Below are 23011 nucleotides of genomic sequence, written 5' to 3'. Positions count from 1 at the left end.
TTTTACTACCAAATAAGTGGGTGATATTCATTAGACTTGTATCCAGCTGGGAGAGATTTCATCAATGAGCCCCCTAATCCCAGTGTATATTGTACGTTACTAGTATATAGAGCAGTGTTTTTCAACCACTGTTCCGTGGCACACTAGTGTGCCCTGAGCAGTCTCCAGGTGTGCCGCCATAGAAGCAGAGCCAGGCCCGTCAGTGTTTTGCCGCAACTGAGGCCCTGGAACGATCAATACTGGTGGGTTTAGTGGTTGCAGAGCCAGCTCTAATTTTGGGCCCGGGCAGTGTTGGGCTCTTCTGGCTTTCTCAGATGTGGCTCAGGCGTTACCTATGGAGCAGCTGCGACATGACATCCTAGGACACACAACTGCACCATACATCACCATTATATTTGAATGTGCCTTGGCAATATTTAAATCTTGTTCAGTGTGCCGCAAGTTGTAAAAGGTTGAAAATCTCTGATACAGAGGATATGACAGTGAGGGAAAAGTCAGTGACCAATATCTGCATTAGGAAAGACCACAATGAGAAATAGGGCAAAGGCTTACATCACACAATGCCACTGCCCATTTCCCCACTCACCAAGCTGCCCCTTCGACTAGGTCTTCCACCTGGATGCAGCAGTGCTGATCACATTCCTATATCTCTAGGTATGCTGCCCCTCCAACTCTTCCATCTATAGATTTAGTAGTGCGTTCAGATTTCTATATTCATGGATAAGGTGCAGACTCCCGGTGATGATAGAGGACTCGCCAAGCCTGCATGATAGCGCTCTGCTCATTTATTGTTGACAAAATAAAACACAATTACAGAGAGCACTAAACAATTTCCTGAAATCTGACAATAAGTCAAAGGAAGGACCTGTCACAAACAAGTACTGGCTTCTTACATCAGAAATAATGTACTGTACAGGAGTAATACACTGAGAATAGGCACTGGGGCCCCCTCCAGGGCCAGAGTCTATGCACCACGCAGCTGGGGGCTTCCTCTAGCCATGGAGGAGGCTGGGAATGTATGTTACATGCACAATAGATACAGATTCATACATGAGTGATACCAGAAAATAGAGATATGTTGCAGTTGGCCTCTATGCTCTTCTGTGTATATGCTGGCCATGTACTACAGCCTTTATATTGTTCTGGACTTGGCTAGCTTAATAATAATTATAATAAGTTAAATTGTCACAGAATGTCATTTCTGGGACAAAGACCTGACAAACACAGACATTTCCATGTTCTGATACACAAAATAAAACTATAAGTGTGTAAAACACATTTTAAAACAGGTTGCAAATTGCATAAAACAATGGAATGAGCAGAGAGGGTTTGCTGCTGTAGTGTATGCTCTGGATAAGTCACCCTGTGAGCTGGCACTTTATCCAGCTGGAGGTGAAGGTGCAGGTCTACAGAATGTAGTTACTGCCCGCCACAGGAAAGGTGAAGGGGCAGCCTTGTCACTGCATACATAAAAGGAGTATAAAATGTAGTCAGCTCAGCTTTGCTCACTTCTGTTATTACCTAGTGACAAGTTCACGGATACAAGCGCTTCCAAAAACACTTATCAGAAACATTCCACTTTATGCCAGCCTCACTACATGTACTCACTACCTCTAGGATATAAGTGCCTTGCTTCTATTGGGTGATATACCAAATGTCACATGACTGACTGCAGAGTTCCTGCACTGAGAATCTGGCAGAGAAGAACCATATAAAGACATGGCAGCGTGGTCCCTGGAACGTCTGACACAAGGTTATATTTTGCAAGATCAGGAAAACATGGAATGTCACAGAGAGTCTGAGAAAGAGGCCGTGGTTCCGATACATAAAATACCATTGTTTCTAGTTTGCTATGGCCACTGTATTACACCGACAGGTCCTCCACGATAAAACGCAGTCACTCTCCTTGTTAAAAAATGCAAAACCTGTCATTTATATTAAATTGTCACTCTCTTTTCTCAATTACTAAACTAATCCTCATTTGGCTCTACAATAGAACACAATAATTCTTCTTATGAACGGAGCAAACTGACAATAGGACGTTGGCAACTGCTGTCACAAAGCGGATTGTCCACTACCAGACAGAATGCCCAGGCAACCACAGACCAGGTGGGTAACCTGTGATAAGACTGTACATATTAAGTTCCCCATTTGGACATTTAAAAAATAAATTATCAGCAAAATAAAAAAAAAAGGAGGAGGCATCATCACCTCATAGACAGAAATGTAGGGGTATCACATCAAGTCACAATATTATCCAAATCCCAAACCTACCGAAATATAAAGAAAAAACTTCACTGTGAAGTATGTATAGGTAGGAATGGGATGGCTCTGTTAGACCCTCAGTTCAACTATAGATAAAAGACATATACATATCTTGATATAGGACAATAAAAAAATGTTGCGTGCAGCCTGGAAATATCACTGCTTAAGACCAAAAACCATGTAAGGTCTGTCATAGTTATTCATGGAGATAGATGGCCAATTTATTACAAACTGAAAGCATTACTTTTATTATACCTTACTATACACAAGCAGCATACTAACTACTTCTCTTCCATAGCTGTAACCACTCTGTCATACTGGTGATTATGGGAGATTCCAGTTACAGGACATTGGCCTAATCCTGATGAATGTTCTCTTTCCTCCTCGAAGTGAAAGGAAAATATACTGTTACAGTTCTCCACAGTTAGCTGTAACTTGAAAGCAAGTAGGTAGGCATGTCCTTGCATTTACTTTTCTGTATATGGCAGCATAATAAAAGCAATGCTAACAGTAAGCTGTAAGGTAGACTTTAAACATACAGATAGCATGACACGGAAGGCAGTGTGAGCAGGCTATTACTTAATTCACTACTAGGCTATCCTTCGCAGGCAAGAGCGAAGCTGTGTGTGTCCTGACTCAGTATGAAATCTCTCTGCGCCTAGTGCACATCCTCACCAATAGATGTGGCATCTCGCTAAGCCTGGTGATCATCCTCACCAGTAGGTAATGCATCTAGCTAAGCCTGGTGCTCATGCTCACCACTAGGGGCAGCATATCTCTGAAATTGGTGAACATCCTCACCAGTAGGAGTGGCATCTCGCAAATCCTGGTGACCGTCCTCACCAGTAAAGGAGGCATCTAGCCAAGACTTGTCCTTATCCTCACCACTAGGGGCCACCTAACTCTGTGCACATATTCACCAGTAGGGGCAGTATCTTGCAAAGCGTGGTGCACATAGTCACCAGTAGGGGCAGCATCTCTCTCTAGGTGCTTATCCTCACCTGTAAGGCAGCATCTCGGCAAGCTTGGTGCTTATCCTCACCATTAGTGGTAGTATCTCTCTGTGCCTGGTGCACAGCCTCACCAATTGGGGCAGTATCTCTTTGTTCCCCGGGCACATCCAGAAGTGGTGGTATTTCTCTGTCTGGTGCACATCCTCACCAGATGGGGCATAGTCTCTCTGCTCTTGGTGCACTTACTCACCAGTAGGGGCAGCATCTCTCTATGCCTGGTGCATAGCCTCACCAGACTGTCCTACTAACATCATAACCATTCCCTTTAAATTAGTTTGTACACCTGCTTTGTTTCCCTTCCTAGAAAAACCATTAAACAGGATCTTTCTAAACAAATACTTGGCTTTCTTACAACTTTCTGCAGAAATCTGAAAAATTTGGCACATTTCTTATTTTCTTCCCCTCCCTTATAACATCCCAAAACATGACAAATGGCCAAGGCACTTACAAGGCACTTATTTGCAACAAATATCGGCTACAGCAGCCAGCATTGGTTCGGCAAAGAAAATTACAAAAATATTTACACTTTTGACATAAAATATTAAAAAAATATATAAATAGTAAAAGAAAAAATAGTTCTATAATACTGTAACAATAAGGCACTTTTTCTTTCGGAAAGTATCCCGGCTTTCTTCATTTCCTTTAAAATGTGTAATGGAGGGAGAAGTGCAGAATGATCTGCAAAGTCTTATAATTCTACTGCCCCAAGGAGCAATACACAGCCAGCCCATTCTAACTTCTGAAAGGGGCAGTACTAGATCCGTCGCCAGGCATTCCGGAGATCTGCATCTGCGCGTCTATAGGGCTGACTGCGGAGGTCTGTAAGGGGAAAAAGCAATCATAGGTAAGATGAAGTATATTCATGAGTTGCAGGACAGTACTGTGGCAGAAGCAAGCAGAAGCAGTTACTGTCCACTAGTGTGGATTACTGTGAAGGCAAAGCTAAGAGTAAGCAGGAAGTTACAGAGCATGGGGAGAAATACACTGAACTGATCATGTGACTACATCATTCATTCCCTAACAGTAATCACCCAGGGGCATCTATACTGTGTATGAACATTGTGGCTTTCTAGTAACACTTTGTACAAAGCCAACAAATCAGGGTTAAAATACATTTTTATTGTAAGTTGTCCAAGCTGCAGATTTTTATTTCTTGACAAAATCTCACAAACAGCTGCCTTAATGTATGTTACAGGCCCACTCTAGGGTAACGGTACAAAACAACATACTTAAAATGAAACCCAAAGCAGGTGGCGATGACAATTGCATTAACCAAAACGCTCCATTTGTTGCTTAGTAAATGGAGATCTTATTGTGTGTGTGACTGGCTGTTGAGTTGTAGCTGGATCCACTATGTATAAAATGCAGGAAGCAGAGGCTGGTTATAAGAGTCAGACCTATCTTATTGCAGAAGCAGCATAGCCTGCATGGGCACGTTACTGAGGGCAGCTGTTTCTGGGCAGTTTCTTACCCTTTGCTAGAGAAAGGAAACTAAGGATGAATCTTCCTGGTGACTAATCTGAGAGATAAAATGAAAAATTGATGTATACAATTATCATCAAACTATAGCGTTCAAGAACAGCCTGAACCTGGTCTAACCATGAAGAATGAAAGACCCCATGATTACAGTTTTCACCGCAGTTATATCACAGGGCTTGTTAGGTAAGTAGTAGCTCAAAGAGTGGCCATGCATCGTCATATTGCACTAGCTCAGGGAATGACAATGTGTTATCAAACTGCTCTAGCTCAGAGAGCAGTCACGCATTGTCACACCGCTTAAGCTCAGGGAGTGACCACGCATTGTCACACTGCACTAGCTTAGAGAGTTGCCATGCGTAGTCACACCGATCTAGATCACAGAGTGGCTATGCGTCGTCACACCGTTCTAGCTCAAAGAGTGGCCACGTGTCATCACACCGCTCTAGCTAAGAGTGTCCATACATCATCACACCACTGTAGCTCAGAGAGTTGTCATGTGTCCTCACATTGCTGTAGCTCAGAGAGTTGCCAAGTGCCATCACACCTCTCTAGCTCAGTGAGTGGCTATGCATAGTTTTAGCTCAGAATTACCATGCATAGTCACACCAATCTAGCTCAGAGAGTGGCCAAGCTTTGTCACAGTGCTGTAAATCACGGAGTGGCAATGCCTCGTCTAAATAGAAGACGTGCAGTGTCTTATGGAAGCAAGTTATACAGGGGAGATGTCTTTTAAGAATGACTAGTAGCTACTGCCATAGCACCAACCACTGAACACCCAAATCAATGCAAAAAGTTTTTAGTTGTAATCATAATACTCAATATTTGTGCTTTCTAATTATGCCCAATGTAAGATGGTTTGGGAGACATCAGATCATAATTTTTGCCTGGTATGAAATTAAGAATTTGAGTGGTTTAGGCAGTTCTTAGAAGGTCATAAGATTAATATTGAATGACACTTCCACAGTCATCTCCCCTGTGCTTGACATGTAAAGAATATACACTGCTCAAAAAAATAAAGGGAACACTAAAATAACACATCCTAGATCTGAATTAATGAAATATTCTTATTAAATACTTTGTTCTTTACATAGTTGAATGTGCTGACAACAAAATCACATAAAAATTATCAATGGAAATCAAATTTATTAACCCATGGAGGTCTGGATTTGGAGTCACCCTCAAAATTAAAGTGGAAAAACACACTACAGGCTGATCCAACTTTGATGTATAGTCCTTAAAACAAGTCAAAATGAGGCTCAGTAGTGTGTTTGGCCTCCACGTGCCTGTATGACCTCCCTACAACCCACACAAGTGGCTCAGGTAGTGCAGCTCATCCAGGATGGCACATCAATGCGAGCTGTGGCAAGAAGGTTTGCTGTGTCTGTCAGCGTAGTGTCCAGAGCATGGAGGCGCTACCAGGAGACAGGCCAGTACATCAGGAGACGTGGAGGAGGCCGTAGGAGGGCAACAACCCAGCAGCAGGACCGCTACCTCCGCCTTTGTACAAGGAGGAACAGGAGGAGCACTGCCAGAGCCCTGCAAAATGACCTCCAGCAAGCCACAAATGTGCATGTGTCTACTCAAACGATCAGAAACAGACTCCATGAGGGTGGTATGAGGGCCCGACGTCCACAGGTGGGGGTTGTTCTTACAGCCCAACACCGTGCAGGACGTTTGGAATTTGCCAGAGAACACCAAGATTTCAAATTCGCCACTGGCGCCCTGTGCTCTTCACAGATGAAAGCAGGTTTTCACTGAGCACATGTGACAGACGTGACAGAGTTTGGAGACGCCAAGGAGAACGTTCTGCTGCCTGCAACATCCTCCAGCATGACCGGTTTGGCAGTGGGTCAGTAATGGTGTGGGGTGGCATTTCTTTGGGGGGCCGCACAGCCCTCCATGTGCTCGCCAGAGGCAGCCTGACTGCCATTAGGTACCGAGATGAGATCCTCAGACCCCTTGTGAGACCATATGCTGGTGCGGTTGGCCCTGGGTTCCTCCTAATGCAAGACAATGCTAGATTTCATGTGGCTGGAATGTGTCAGCAGTTCCTGCAAGACGAAGGCATTGATGCTATGGACTGGCCAGCCCGTTCCCCAGACCTGAATCCAATTGAGCACATCTGGGACATCATGTCTCGCTCCATCCACCAATGCCACGTTGCACCACAGACTGTCCAGGAGTTGGCGGATGCTTTAGTCCAGGTCTGGGAGGAAATCCCTCAGGAGACAATCCGCCACCTCATCAGGAGCATGCCCAGGTGTTGTAGGGAGGTCATAAAGGCACATGGAGGCCACACACACTACTGAGCCTCATTTTGACTTGTTTTAAAGACATTACATCAAAGTTGGATCAGCCTGTAGTGTGTTTTTCCACTTTAATTTTGAGGGTGACTCCAAATCCAGACCTCCATGGGTTAATCAATTTTAATTCCATTGATCATTTTTGTGTGATTTTGTTGTCAGCACATTCAACTATGTAAAGAACAAAGTATTTAATTAGAATATTTCATTCATTCAGATCTAGGATGTGTTATTTTAGTGTTCCCTTTATTTTTTTGAGCAGTGTATATATATATATATATATATATATATATATATACACACAGATAGTTCCTCAGTTCTTATAAATAAGAATAAAGGGCGGCACTTCAATATTTTCAATATCAATGGATTCCTTTAGTGAAAATGCATATTAAATCGTCGTCAACGTTTCAAGGCCCTCCGGCCTTTTCGTCAGGACGCAATTACAAAAGTGCAAAATAGTGGATATACAGCACTATTTTGCACTTTTGTAATTGCGTCCAGACGAAAAGGCCGGAGGGCCTTGAAACGTTGACGACGATTTAATATGCATTTTCACTAAAGGAATCCATTGATATTGAAAATATTGAAGTGCCGCCCTTTATTCTTATTTATAAGAACTGAGGAACTATCTATGCATTTGGGGAGGGCACCACATTTACTTCGATATTGTCCAGAGTGCCAAGCCATTGTTGCAGTATATATATACATATATATATACACACACACACACACACACACACACATATATACATACATACACACACACACACACATATATACATACATATACACGCACACATTTATACAAATGCCAAATTCGTTAAATATGACATTTACATTAAATAGCTAAATGCAAGTGAATGTATCTTCATAGGTGAAGACATTCAGGTATGATAGAGGGACATGCAGGCAGGTGCATTGCAGGCTATTAGTAAGTAACTGTGAAGTTAAAGTGGAAGGTCTGTGCATGCATTCCAGCATTCTCCATGAGTAAGTCCATGGTAGAACAAGGAAGGTCACAATGCATGCATGAGGAGAATGGAGGTACCTTTACATACTGTTTAAAAGGCAAAGGGCTTAACAGTTTGAATCCTCAAATAGGGAAGTATCACAGAAGAACCGAGAGCCTCTCTTGGCTGTTCTGGCTGTGAAGGGGACACTCTTCAGGACTGCAGCCATCAAGTGAATTGGGGAAACAGAGAAATACATACTTGGTCAAATAAGGCAACTTTAAAACATCTTGAGACAGGGAGATTAAGAAAGCCCTGGCACATAGGACTCTACAAATTGGAGCAGAAGGGAGGATAACTCCATATGTTGGCAGAGAGTGTTGTAAGAGAGCACATAGAAAATGTAAAGAAACCCACCTGTGATTATGTCCTCAATGGTTCCATCCTTTCCTTCATACACCGGTCGGTGGTCCTTGGCCTGCCGCCGCCGCAGCTCTGCTATCAAATCGTGTTGCTGTCGCTTATTTTTCTGCATCGGGGACTAAAGAAATTAGATATTGTATATGATTATTTATTATCTTATAAACAAAATACTTTTCTGACAAATAAAAAGATTCTGTATATTAATCTGTACATACTGTACGTCATAAAAGATGAAAGCAGTTATTTCCTATGGACAGACTTGACAAACAGTAATACAAAGTTATCCCTAGTAGCCAAATAACAATCAGATTTTAAAACTTTGTTTCCTGGTACCTGGCAGTGACCCAGAGAAGGTGGAGGGGGAAAAATAAGATTTTAAACCTACTGGTAAATCTTTTTCTCCTAGTCCGTAGAGGATGCTGGGGACTCCGTAAGGACCATGGGGAATAGACGGGCTCCGCAGGAGACATGGGCACTAAAAAGAACTTTAGATATGGGTGTGCACTGGCTCCTCCCTCTATGCCCCTCCTCCAGACCTCAGTTAGAGAAACTGTGCCCAGAGGAGACGGACAGTACAAGGAAAGGATTTTTGTTAATCTAAGGACAAGATTCATACCAGCCCACACCATCCACACCGTATAACCTGGAATATACGAACCAGTTAACAGTATGAAACAAAACAGCATCAGTCCTAGACTGATCAAAACTGTAACATAACCCTTAAGTAAGCAAAAACTATATACAAGTCTTGCAGATGTAGTCCACACTAGGACGGGCGCCCAGCATCCTCTACGGACTAGGAGAAAAAGATTTACCAGTAGGTTTAAAATCTTATTTTCTCTTACGTCCTAGAGGATGCTGGGGACTCCGTAAGGACCATGGGGATTATACCAAAGCTCCAAAATGGGCAGGAGAGTGCGGATGACTCTGCAGCACCGATTGAGCAAACATGAGGTCCTCATCAGCAAGGGTATCAAACTTGTAGAACTTTGCAAAGGTGATTGAACCCAAGTAGCAGCTCGGCACAGCTGTAATGCCGAGACACCTCGGGCAGCCGCCCAAGAAGAGCCCACCTTCCTAGTGGAATGGGCCTTTACAGAATTTGGTCTCGGCAATCCAGTCGTAGAATGAGCCTGCTGAATCGTGTTACAGATCCAGCGAGCAATAGTCTGCTTCGAAGCAGGAGCGCCAACCTTGTCGGCTGCATACAGGACAAACAGTGCCTCTGTTTTCCTAACCCGAGCCGTTCTGGCCACATAAATTTATAATGCCCTGACCACATCAAGGGACTCTGAATCCTCCAAGTCCCGCGTAGCCACAGGCACCACAATAGGTTGGTTCACATGAAAAGATGAAACCACCTTGGGCAAAAATTGAGGACGAGTCCGCAACTCCGCTCTATCCACATGGAAAATCAGATAGGGGCTTTTGTGAGATAAAACCGCCAACTCCGACACTCGCCTTGCTGATGCCAAGGCCAACAACATGACCACTTTCCAAGTGAGATACTTTAATTCCACCGTTTTAAGTGGTTCAAACCAGTGAGGCGCCACTGGAGGTACAAAAGGAGGCTGGATATGCAGCACTCCCTTCACAAAAGTCTGTACTTCTGGGAGAGATGCCAATTCCTTCTGAAAGAAAATGGATAGAGCCGAAATCTGAACCTTAATGGAGCCTAATTTTAGGCCCAAATTCACTCCAGTCTAGGAAGTGAAGGAAACGGCCCAGATGGAATTCTTCCGGAGGAGCATTCCTGGACTCACACCAAGATACATACTTCCGCCATATACGGTGATGTTTTGCTGTCACGTCCTTCCTAGCCTTTATCAGAGTAGGAATGACCTCATCCGGAATGCCCTTTTCCGCTAGGATCCAGCGTTCAACCGCCATGCCGTCAAACGCAGCCGCGGTAAGTCTTGGAACAGACAGGGCCCCTGTTGTAACAGGTCCTCTCTGAGAGGAAGAGGCCACGGATCTTCTGTGAGCATTTCCTGCAGATCCGGATACCAGGCCCTCGCGGCCAATCTGGAACAATGAGAATTGTCTGTACTCCTCTTCGTCTTATGATTCTCAATATCTTGGAGATGAGAGGAAGAGGAGGAAACACATAGACCGACTGGAACAACCAAGGTGTCACCAGGGCGTCTACTGCCACCACCTGAGGGTCCCTTGACCTGGCGCAATACCTCGGTAGTTTCTTGTTGAGGCGTGACGCCATCATGTCTATCTGAGGCAGTCCCCACTGACTTGCAATCTCTGCGAAGACTTCCTGATGAAGTCCCCACTCTCCTGGATGTAGAGCGTGTCTGCTGAGGAAGTCTGCTTCCCAGTTGTCAACTCCCGGAATCAAGACTGCTGTCAGAGCGCTTACATGATTTTCCGCCCAGCGAAGAATCCTGGTGGCTTCTGCCATTGCCACTCTGCTCTTTGTTCTGCCTTGGCGGTTTACATGAGCCACTGCGGTGATGTTGTCTGACTGAATCAGAACCGGTAGGTCACGAAGCAAATTCTCCGCTTGACGAAGGCCGTTGTATATGGCCCTCAACTCCAGTACGTTGATGTGAAGACAAGCCTCCTGGCTTGACCAGAGACCTTGGAAGTTTCTTCCCTGTGTGACTGCTCCCCAACCTCGGAGGCTCGCGTCCGTGGTTATCAGAACCCAGTCCTGAATGCCGAACCTGCGACCCTCTAGAAGGTGAGCACTCTGCAGCCACCACAGGAGAGATACCCTGGCCCTGGGGGACAGGGTGATCATCTGATGAATCTGCAGATGTGACCCGGACCACTTGTCCAGAAGGTCCCATTGAAAAGTCCTCACATGGAACCTGCTGAATGGAATGGCCTCGTAAGACGCCACGATCTTTCCCAGAACTCGAGTGCAGTGATGCACAGACACCCTTTTTGGCTTCAATAGGTCCCTGACCAAATTCATGAGTTCTTGGGCCTTTTTCATCGGAAGATAAACCCTTTTCTGGTCTGTATCAAGAATCATGCCTAAGAAAGGCAAACGAGTCGTTGGAACCAGCTGTGACTTCGGGATATTGAGAATCCAGCCGTGCTGTTGCAACACCTTCAGGGAAAGGGATACTCTGTTCAGCAACTGCTCTCTTGATCTCGCTTTTATTAGGAGATCGTCCAAGTACGGGATAATTGTGACACCCTGCTTGCGCAGGAGCACCATCATTTCCGCCATTACTTTGGTGAAAATCCTCGGGGCCGTGGAAAGCCCAAACGGCAACGACTGACATTGGTAATGACAATCCTGTACAGCAAATCTCAGGAACGCCTGATGAGGCGGATATATGGGGACATGAAGGTATGCATCCTTTATGTCCAGGGACACCTTATAATCCCCCTCTTCCAGGCTGGCGATGACCGCTCTGAGCGATTCCATTTTGAACTTGAACCTTTTTAAGTATAGGTTTAAGGATTTTAAATTTTAAATGGGTCTGACCGAACCGTCCGGTTTCGGGACTACAAACAGGGTTGAATAATACCCCATCCCCTGCTGAAGCAGGGGAACTTTTACCACCACTTGTTGAAGACACAATTTTTTAATTGCATTTAAAACTATCTCCCTCTCTGGGGGAGAAGCCGGTAGGGCCGATTTGAAAAACCAGCGAGGAGGCACCTCTACGAATTCCAGCTTGTAACCCTGGGAAACAATTTTTATTGCCCAGGGATCCACCTGTGAGTGAACCCAGACGTGGCTGAAAAGTCGAAGACGTGCCCCCACTGGGGCGGACTCCCTCAGCGGAGCCCCAGCGTCATGCGGTGGATTTTGTAGAGGCCGGGGACGACTTCTGCTCCTGGGAACTAGCTGTGGTTGGCAGCTTTTTCCCCCTGCCCTTACCTCTGGCAAGAAAGGAAGATCCCCGTACTCTCTTGGTTTTATGCGACCGAAAAGACTGCATCTGATAATGTGGCTTTTTCTTAGGCTGTGAGGAAACATAAGGCAAAAAAAACAAGAATTTACTAACCGGTAATTCTATTTCTCGTAGTCCGTAGTGGATGCTGTTAACTCCGTAAGGACCATGGGGAATAGACGGGCTCCGCAGGAGACTGGGCACTCTAAAAGAAAGATTAGGTACTATCTGGTGTGCACTGGCTCCTCCCTCTATGCCCCTCCTCCAGACCTCAGTTAAGGAAACTGTGCCCGGAAGAGCTGACACAACAAGGAAAGGATTTGGAATCCAGGGTAAGACTCATACCAGCCACACCAATCACACTGTACAACTTGTGATAACCATACCCAGTTAACAGTATGAACAACAACTGAGCCTCAGTAACAGATGGCTCATAACAATAACCCTTTAGTTAAGCAATAACTATATACATGTATTGCAGAGAGTACGCACTTGGGACGGGCGCCCAGCATCCACTACGGACTACGAGAAATAGAATTACCGGTGAGTAAATTCTTATTTTCTCTGACGTCCTAGTGGATGCTGGGAACTCCGTAAGGACCATGGGGATTATACCAAAGCTCCCAAACGGGCGGGAGAGTGCGGATGACTCTGCAGCACCGAATGAGCAAAGGCAAGGTCCTCCTCAGCCAGGGTATCAAACTTGTAGAACTTAGCAAATGTGTTTGAACCCGACCAAGTAGCAGCTCGGCAAAGCTGTAAAGCCGAGACCCCTCGGGCAGCCGCCCAAGAAGAGCCCACCTTCCTTGTGGAATGGGCTTTTACCGATTTAGGATGCGGCAATCCTGCCGCAGAATGAGCTTGCTGAATCGTGTTACAGGTCCAGCGCGCAATAGTTTGCTTTGAAGCAGGAGCACCCAGCTTGTTGGGTGCATGCAGGATAAACAGCGAGTCAGTTTTCCTGACTCCAGCCGTCCTGGCTACATAGATTTTCAAAGCCCTGACTACATCTAGTAACTTGGAGTCCTCCAAGTCCCGTGTAGCCGCAGGCACCACAATAGGTTGGTTCAAATGAAACGCTGATACCACCTTAGGGAGAAATTGGGGACGAGTCCTCAATTCTGCCCTGTCCATATGGAAGATCAGATAAGGGCTTTTACATGACAAAGCCGCCAATTCTGACACATGCCTAGCCGAAGCTAAGGCCAATAGCATGACCACTTTCCACGTGAGATATTTTAGCTTTACGGTCTTAAGTGGCTCAAACCAGTGGGATTTCAGGAAATCCAACACAACGTTAAGATCCCAAGGTGCCACTGGAGGCACAAAAGGGGGCTAAATATGCAGCACTCCCTTAACAAACGTCTGAACTTCAGGCAGTGAAGCCAGTTCTTTTTGAAAGAAAATAGATCGGGCCGAAATCTGGACCTTTATGGATCCTAATTTTAGGCCCATAGTCACTCCTGACTGTAGGAAGTGCAGGAATCGACCCAGCTGGAATTCCTCTGTAGGGGCCTTCCTGGCCTCACACCAAGCAACATATTTTCGCCATATACGGTGATAATGTTGTGCTGTCACGTCTTTCCTAGCCTTTATCAGCGTAGGAATCACTTCATCTGGAATGCCCTTTTCCGTTAGGATCCGGCGTTCAACCGCCATGCCGTCAAACGCAGCCGCGGTAAGTCTTGGAACAGACAGGGCCCCTGCTGTAACAGGTCCCGTCTGAGAGGCAGAGGCCATGGGTCCTCTGAGATCATTTCTTGAAGTTCTGGGTACCAAGTTCTTCTTGGCCAATCCGGAACTATGAGTATAGTTCTTACTCCTCTTTTTCTTACTATCCTCAGTACCTTGGGTATGAGAGGAAGAGGAGGGAACACATAAACCGACTGGTACACCCACGGTGTAACTAGTGCGTCCACAGCTATCGCCTGAGGGTCCCTTGACCTGGCGCAATATTTTTTTAGCTTTTTGTTGAGGCGGGACGCCATCATGTCCACCTGTGGCCGTTCCCAACAGTTTACAATCTGCGTGAAGACTTCTGGATGAAGTCCCCACTCTCCCGGGTGGAGATCGTGCCTGCTGAGGAAGTCTGCTTCCCAGTTTTCCACTCCCGGAATGAACACTGCTGACAGTGCTAGCACGTGATTTTCCGCCCATCTGAGAATCCTTGTGGCTTCTGCCATCGCCATCCTGCTTCTTGTGCCGCCCTGGCGGTTTACATGGGCGACCGCCGTGATGTTGTCTGATTGAATCAGCACTGGTTGGTTTTGAAGCAGGGGCTCTGCTTGACTCAGGGCGTTGTAAATGGCCCTTAGTTCCAGTATATTTATGTGTAGTGAAGTCTCCTGACTTGACCACTGTCCTTGGAAGTTCCTTCCCTGAGTGACTGCCCCCCATCCTCGGAGGCTTGCGTCCGTGGTCACCAGGACCCAGTCCTGTATGCCGAATCTGCGGCCCTCGAGAAGATGAGCACTCTGCAGCCACCACAGCAGAGACACCCTGGCCCTTGGGGACAGGGTGATCAGCCGATGCATCTGAAGATGCGATCCGGACCATTTGTCTAACAGATCCCACTGAAAGATCCTTGCATGGAACCTGCCGAAGGGAATTGCTTCGTAAGAAGCCACCATCTTTCCCAGGACTCGCGTGCAGTGATGCACCGACACCGGTTTTGGTTTCAGGAGGTCCCTGACCAGAGATGACAATTCCTGGGCCTTCTCCACCGGGAGAAACACCTTCTTCTGTTCTGTGTCCAGAATCATGCCCAGGAAGAGCAGATGCGTCGCAGGAATCAGCTGCGACTTTGGGATATTCAGAATCCAGCCGTGCTGTTGCAACACCTCCCGAGAGAGTGCTACGCTGACTAACAACTGCTCTCTGGACCTCGCCTTTATAAGGAGATCGTCCAAGTACGGGATAATTATAACTCCCTTTTTTCGAAGGAGTATCATCATTTCGGCCATTACCTTGGTAAATACTCTCGGTGCCGTGGACAGACCAAACGGCAACGTCTGGAATTGGTAATGACAATCCTGTACCACAAACCTGAGGTACTCCTGGTGAGTTGGGTAAACGGGGACATGCAAGTAAGCATCCTTGATGTCCAGCGACACCATAAAATCCCCCTCTTCCAGGCTTGCAATAACCGCCCTGAGCGATTCCATTTTGAACTTGAACTTCCTTATGTAAGTGTTCAAGGATTTTAAATTCAGAATGGGTCTCACCGAACCGTCTGGTTTCGGTACCACAAACATTGTGGAATAGTAACCCCGTCCCTGTTGAAGGAGGGGAACCTTGATTATCACCTGCTGGAGGTACAGCTTGTGAATTGCCGCCAGTACTACAACCCTTTCCCTGGGAGCAGCTGGCAAGGCTGATTTGAGGTAACGGCGAGGGGGAGTCGCCTCGAACTCCAGCTTGTATCCCTGAGATACAATTTGTACAGCCCAGAGATCCACTTGTGAGCGAATCCACTGGTTACTGAAGTTTCGGAGACGCGCCCCCACCGCACCCGGCTCCGCCTGTGGAGCCCCAGCGTCATGCGGTGGACTTAGAGGAAGCGGGGGAGGATTTTTGTTCCTGGGAACTGGCTGCCTGGTGCAGCTTCTTTCCTCTACCCCTGCCTCTGGGCAGAAAGGATGCGCCTCTGATCCGCTTGCCTTTCTGAGGCCGAAAGGACTGTACATGATAATACGGTGCTTTCTTAGGCTGTGAGGGAACCTGAGGTAAAAAAGTTGACTTCCCGGCTGTTGCCGTGGATATGAGGTCCGAGAGACTGTCCCCAAACAATTCCTCACCCTTATAAGGCAAAACCTCCATGTGCCTTTTAGAATCAGCATCACCTGTCCACTGCCGAGTACATAATACTCTCCTGGCAGAAATGGACATTGCATTAATTCTAGATGCCAGCATGCAAATGTCCCTCTGTGCATCCCGCATATATAAGACGACGTCTTTTATATGTTCTATGGTTAGCAAAATAGTATCCCTGTCGAGGGAATCAATGTTGTCTGACAGGGAATCAGACCATGCGGCTGCAGCACTACACATCCATGCTGAAGCAATAGCAGGTCTCAGTATAGTACCTGAGTGTGTATACACAGACTTCAGGATAGCTTCCTGCTTTCTATCCGCAGGCTCCTTTAAGGCGGCCGTATCTTGAGACGGCAGTGCCACCTTTTTTGATAAGCGTGTGAGCGCCTTGTCCACCCTAGGGGATGTTTCCCAACGTAACCTGTCTGTTGGCGGGAAAGGGTACGCCATCAGTAACCTCTTAGAAATCACTAGTTTCTTATCGGGGGAACTCCACGCTTCCTCACACAACTCATTTAATTCATCAGATGGGGGAAAAGTCACTGGCTGCTTTTTCTCCCCAAACATAATACCCTTTTTGGTGGTAACCGGGTTAATATCAGAAATGTGCAATACATTTTTCATTGCAGTAGTCATGCATCGGATGGCTTTTGTAGACTGTGCATTTGTCTCATCCTCATCTACACTGGAGTCAGACTCCGTGTCGACATCTGTGTCTACCATCTGAGCTAGCGGGCGTTTATGAGCCCCTGATGGCCTCTGAGACGCCTGGGCAGGCGCGGGCTGAGATCCCGGCTGTCCCAAGGCTGCTGCGTCATCGAACCTTTTATGTAAGGAGTTGACACTGTCAGTTAAGACCTTCCACATATCCATCCAATCTGGTGTCGGCCCCGTCGGGGGCGACACCACACTTATCTGCCCTTGCTCCGCCTCCACGTAACCCTCCTCATCAAACATGTCGACACAGCCGTACCGACACACCGCACACACACAGGGAATGCTCTGACTGAGGACAGGACCCCACAAAGTCCTTTGGGGAGACAGAGAGAGAGTATGCCAGCACACACCACAGCGCTATATAACACAGGGATTTACACTATACTGAGTGATTTTTCCCAATAGCTGCTTATTATCTTATCTGCGCCTAAATTTATGTGCCCCCCCTCTCTTTTTTACCCTACTTGTACAGGATACTGCAGGGGAGAGCCTGGGGAGCGTCCTTCCAGCGGAGCTGTGAAGAGAAAATGACGCTGGTGTGCTGAGGAAGAAGGCCCCGCCCCCTCAGCGGCGGGCTTCTCCCGCGTTTTGTATATCTTAATGGCGGGGGTTTTTGCACATATACAGTTTTCCAGACTGTATTATGTGCATAATGTGCCAAAAGGTATTCTTATTGCTGCCCAAGGCGCCCCCTACAGTGACAGGAGTGTGTGGTGTGCAGTGGGAGCAATGGCGCACAGCTGCAGTGCTGTGCGCTACCTTAATGAAGACCGGAGTCTTCTGCCGCCGATTTTATCTCCTTCTTCTATCTTCTGGCTCTGCAAGGGGGACGGCGGCGCGGCTCCGGGAATGGACGATCGAGGTCAGGCCCTGTGTTCGAACCCTCTGGAGCTAATGGTGTCCAGTAGCCTAAGAAGCACAAGCTAGCTGCAAGCAGGTAGGTTTGCTTTTCTCCCCCTCAGTCCCACGAAGCAGTGAGTCTGTTGCCAGCAGATCTCACTGAAAATAAAAAACCTAACAAATACTTTCTTTCTAGCAAGCTCAGGAGAGCCCACTAGGAGCACCCAGCTCTGGCCGGGCACAGATTCTAACTGAGGTCTGGAGGAGGGGCATAGAGGGAGGAGCCAGTGCACACCAGATAGTACCTAATCTTTCTTTTAGAGTGCCCAGTCTCCTGCGGAGCCCGTCTATTCCCCATGGTCCTTACGGAGTTCCCAGCATCCACTAGGACGTCAGAGAAAGTTGATTTACCTGCCGTAGCTGTGGAAACTAGGTCCGTGAGACCTTCCCCAAACAATTCCTCACCCTTGTAAGGTAAAACCTCCATATGCCTCTTCGAGTCGGCATCACCCGTCCATTGTCGGGTCCATAGGGCTCGTCTAGCCGAAATCGCCATAGCGTTGGCTCAGGAACCAAGTAGGCCAACGTCTCTCTGAGCATCTCTCATATATAGGACAGCATCTTTAATATGACCCAGGGTCAATAAAATGGTTTCCTTATCCAGCGTATCTATATCAGCAAATAAGGTATCTGTCCACGCTGCTACAGCGCTACAACCCCAAGCCGACGCTATTGCCGGTCTGAGTAAGGTACCAGTATGTGTGTAAATTGACTTCAAGGTAGTCTCCTGCCTGCGATCAGCAGGATCCTTGAGGGTTGCCGTATCTTGAGATGGCAGCGCTACCTTTTTGGATAAGCGTGTCAACGCTTTGTCCACCCTTGGGGAGGATTCCCACCGTATCCTGTCCTTAGCCGGGAAAGGATACGCCATAAGAATCCTTTTGGGAATCTGCAGTTTTTAGTCTGGAGATTCCCAAGCCCTTTCAAATAACTCGTTCAGCTCATGAGATGGGGGAAAGGTTACCTCAGGTTTCTTTTCCTTATACATGCGCACCCTCGTGTCAGGGACAGAGGGGTCATCTGTGATATGCAACACATCTTTTATTGCAATAATCATATAATGAATACTTTTAGCCAATTTTGGCTGCAACTTTGCATCATCGTAGTCGACACTGGAGTCAGAATCCATGTCGGTATCTGTGTCTACTACTTGGGATAGTGGGCGCTTTTGAGACCCAGAAGGTCCCTGCGACATAGTGAAAGGCAGGGCTAGACTCCCTGTACATTCCCTGGACTCTGCTTTGTCCAACCTTTTGTGTAATAAATTCACATTTGCATTTAAAACATTCCACATATCCAACCAGTCAGGTGTCGGCGTTGCCGACGGAGACACCACACTCATTTGCTCCACCTCCTCCCTAGAAGAGCCTTCCGCTTCATACATGCCGACACACGCGTACCGACACCCCACACACTCAGGGAATTCTCTATCTGGAGACAGTTCCCCCACAAGGCCCTTTGGAGAGACAGAGAGAGAGAGAGAGTATGCCAGCACACACCCAGCGCCAATGGCCCTGGAAAAAATACCCAGATATCGCTTTTATTATATATATATTCACTGCGCCAAATTATGTGCGCCCCCCCTCCTTTAAAACCCTCTGTCACCGTGTTCAGCAGGGGAGAGTCCGGGGAGCCAACTTCTCAGCGGTGTGCTGTGGAGAAAATGGCGCTGGTGAGTGCTGAGGGATCAAGCTCCGCCCCCTCAGCGGCGGGCTTTGGTCCCACTTGATTCCTTTTAAAAACTGGCGGGGGATCTCCAATATACAGTGCAGAGCCTATATATATATATAGCTTTTTTTGCCAGTCCCAGAGGTTTAAATTGCTGCCCAGGGCGCCCGCCCCTGCGCCCTAACAGTGCCTGCCGTGTGTGTTTTGTGTGGGAGCAATGGCGCGCAGCGTTACCTCAGTGAAGATCTTGAAGTCTTCTGCCGCCTCTGAAGTCTTCTTATCTTCTCATACTCACCCGGCTTCTATCTTCCGGCTCTGTGAGGAGGACGGCGGCGCGGCTCCGGGACGAACAGCTAGGAGAGACCTGCATTCCGACTCCCTCTGGAGCTAATGGTGTCCAGTAGCCTAAGAAGCAGAGCCTAGCAATTAAGAAGGTCTGCTTCTCTCTCCTCAGTCCCTCGATGCAGGGAGCCTGTTGCCAGCAGGCTCCCTGAAATTAAAAAACCTAACAAAAATTATTTCTTTCAGGAAACTCAGGAGAGCTCCCTGTAATGCACCCAGTCTCCTCTGGGCACAGTATCAAACTGAGGTCTGGAGGAGGGGCATAGAGGGAGGAGCCAATGCACACCCATATCTAAAGTTCTTTTTAGTGCCCATGTCTCCTGTGGAGCCAGTCTATTCCCCATGGTCCTTACGGAGTCCCCAGCATCCTCTAGGACGTAAGAGAAAAAAGAATTGTAAGAAAATAAAAGATGGGGGAAACATCAACTACAAATGATCTTAAAACGTAACTGCACAAAGAAGGGTTATATAAAATAAGTGACTACACTTCTAAACTAGAAGAAAAAGTAGAACTTAAAGATATCGGACTTGAGACAAACTATTAGAAGGAAGCCACAGATTTTGGGCAACTTGAAAGGCTTCAAGAATATCCAGAAGGCCCAGCAGAGAACTACTGTATACAAACAAGAAAGTCTTAGAGTAGATGGCATTCCACCATACAGACACAAGCTTGCAATGTGCTGAAGAAGTTCTTTAGCTGACAGAGGATGTACCTTTGGATCCATCTTCTTTGCCTCTTGAGCTAATAACTTCTCTCTTAGAACCTCCTCCTGCTTCTTCCGCATCTCATTTTGCTGATCGGCCTCCTATTCAGAAAAAGAGCACATTGGACGTCAGTCACGTGACATCACAATAAGAGTAGCCCACCCCATTTTACGCTGATTATAAAAAAGGCTGTCGTCTACAAAGCTGAAACAGAATTTGAATACACTGTAGATACTGCGGAAATAAGTGACAGCGTATAGAGACATTTTTCATATACGCTGATAAGGGTGTGGTATAATAGATCTACACAAAATAAGAAAGTCAATAAGTCAACCCCATATATGGACGACAGGGTCAAAAGGTCAACTGTGTCTAAAGCGGACAAGTACAAAAGGCCGACACAAGCTTACTTTTTTGGGGTGTCGTTTTTATATGTTTCACCATATGTGACCACAATTAGTGTAACGTTTACGCTCGACACACTTTTGGCAAAGTGGCTCGATGCACTTGCCACATGTTACTATTCCCAATGCTAGTCCACATGGATGGCAAATTAAGAAAAAGGTTGAATTAAAAAAACAAAACAACAACAACTTGCGTCGACCATTGTCATGTCGACTATATGACATTGACCTGTTGACTGTCTAGACACTGCCTATCCATTGACTGAAAGCCACGGGTATAGGTCGTGTTGCTTTGTCATATCACATCCGTTTGCTCTTTGATGTTCATGCACAATGTAAGTACATAGCATACAGAACATCACTAAGTGTTCTGCAGAGGTTCATCGCCCCTGCACACTGGTAGTAGAGAATACATATTACAAATTAAATAAACATAGTTACGTGTAAGATGGAGCAAAATCCATTCAAACAGGACTGTTTCTCACAGTATAAAGGTACAAACCTAAATCATCGCACGCAAGGATCTGTATCACATTGTTGGTGTCCTGATACAGTACATTCTAGCACAGAGTTGCTGTCCCATGCAGGTTCTATTGCATATACCTAGAGACATTACTACATTTAATAAATCCTTTATTCAGTCAGAACTGTGCAACAAAGCTCAGTCCTTTCATTTGGAAGATAGATATAGACTGGAAAGTACACTGCAACTTGTGTACAGTTCAAGAAAAGTAGCCTAGTCAGCCGCTCACTCCTACTCTGTTTCCGTGCTGTCAAGGCTAAGTCCTCTCTTGTGCAAAATCAAAGTAGAGCAGCGTATACTGTTATGTTCCTACTTGTGCACAGGGACTGGCTTATTCTCACTGCTCTCCCACTTACTGGGCAAGCTACACGTTACTGTGCAAGTGACCACACCCTTACAAAGAACCTTTTCCTGCTGGAACAATCGCAGGAAAGACCCCGTCTTCTGGGCTCTGAGGACATGGATTAAACACACAGGTGCTTCTCAAGCTTCCAACACAACAGTCTATGACACAGGGTTCATTTCTATACCTTATATGATTTGATGAAACGGGCAAATACTGGAAAGAAGACAGAGGGCGGCGTTGTCTTTGGACTTTCTCCAAAGTAGTGCACCACAGCTGCATATGCTTCCTGCGGAGGAGAGAGAGAGGAGATTTGGAGATACTGCTCCCTTTTAAGAGCTCACAGAACTTCACAAACCTACATTTCCTGTATTCATAGTGAGGGGAAGGGTGGGAGGCGAGGAATCACAGTGGGGCGTATTGCTATAAATACCCAGACAGAACATTCAAATAAAGCAGGAAAAAACAGCTGATAGAGACAAACAATTGTCCAAGTAATACAGATGTATACACTTAGCGCTGTCACCTACAGAGTGAGAGCAGCTGATCTTGGGGAACTGATCCCAATTTCCCCACAAAGAAAAAAATCAATCAAAGAATAAGACAGCGCTTCTCACTTTGTATAAGAATATTTTCACTTTATAACATAAAAATATATACACACAAATATCACAATAGGATACCGGCCAGTACCAATTAACTAAAATATACAACAATAAAACAATTCCATATTAAGAAATCTAAAAGGAGCACATAATACCTTATAGATAATTAATTATACTTTCAATATCTCATATTTAGCATAATGCAATATTAGGTTGTTAGTAAATCCACAAGCAGACAACTCTAGATGTTAGTCCAGCAAATAGCAGGTAGGTATTTAGTATGTCCGCATGCAGAACAGCACAAGATATTAATCAAGCAGAATGAAGCCGGTATAGATGTTAACAGTCCAGCAGTTTTAAATAGGCTGATTTGTAGTGCAGTTAGTATATAATTAGCAATACAGCTGGCTATCTGGACTCAGCTGGTTTTCCAAATATCACTAGTAAAAGGCAATAGCAGTTACCACAGTCCAATAGTCCACCTAGAGTACAGTATACTATGTACCCAGATTTGTTACCTTTCCTTAAATGGCTGTAGGCATGGCAGCCTCATCCATAGGGTATGGTGGACTATTGGACTGTGGTAACTGCTATTGCCTTTTACTAGTGATATTTGGAAAACCAGCTGAGTCCAGATAGCCAGCTGTATTGCTAATTATATACTAACTGCACTACAAATCAGCCTATTT

The 23011-nt window shown here is 46.2% G+C and overlaps 1 protein-coding gene across 8 annotated transcripts in view; it reads right to left on the bottom strand.

Moving 5' to 3' along the window:
- Positions 1-767: 767 nt before the first annotated feature.
- FMNL3 (formin like 3) overlaps positions 768-23011 on the bottom strand; it is a 218091-nt gene continuing 195847 nt past the window's right edge. For 4 of the 8 annotated variants that reach the window (XM_063952755.1, XM_063952761.1, XM_063952760.1 and 1 more), the window contains 5 exons: positions 21905-22006; positions 20456-20548; positions 8431-8554; positions 8112-8232; positions 768-4097 (listed from right to left, as the gene is read on the bottom strand). In XM_063952755.1, the coding sequence (XP_063808825.1) occupies positions 8141-8232; positions 8431-8554; positions 20456-20548; positions 21905-22006 (411 nt within the window). In that variant the 3' untranslated portion in view covers positions 768-4097; positions 8112-8140. Of the gene's footprint in view, positions 4098-4749; positions 4798-8111; positions 8233-8430; positions 8555-20455; positions 20549-21904; positions 22007-23011 lie in introns of all 8 variants that reach the window. The other 4 variants (XR_010213200.1, XR_010213197.1, XM_063952757.1 and 1 more) reach the window with 4 other exon arrangements.

The sequence above is a fragment of the Pseudophryne corroboree genome, chromosome 2 (assembly GCF_028390025.1).
Source record: "Pseudophryne corroboree isolate aPseCor3 chromosome 2, aPseCor3.hap2, whole genome shotgun sequence".
Taxonomy (NCBI): Eukaryota; Metazoa; Chordata; class Amphibia; order Anura; family Myobatrachidae; genus Pseudophryne; species Pseudophryne corroboree.
Note: the sequence above shows the minus strand (reverse complement) of the source record. Positions and strands in the feature narration are given on the sequence as shown.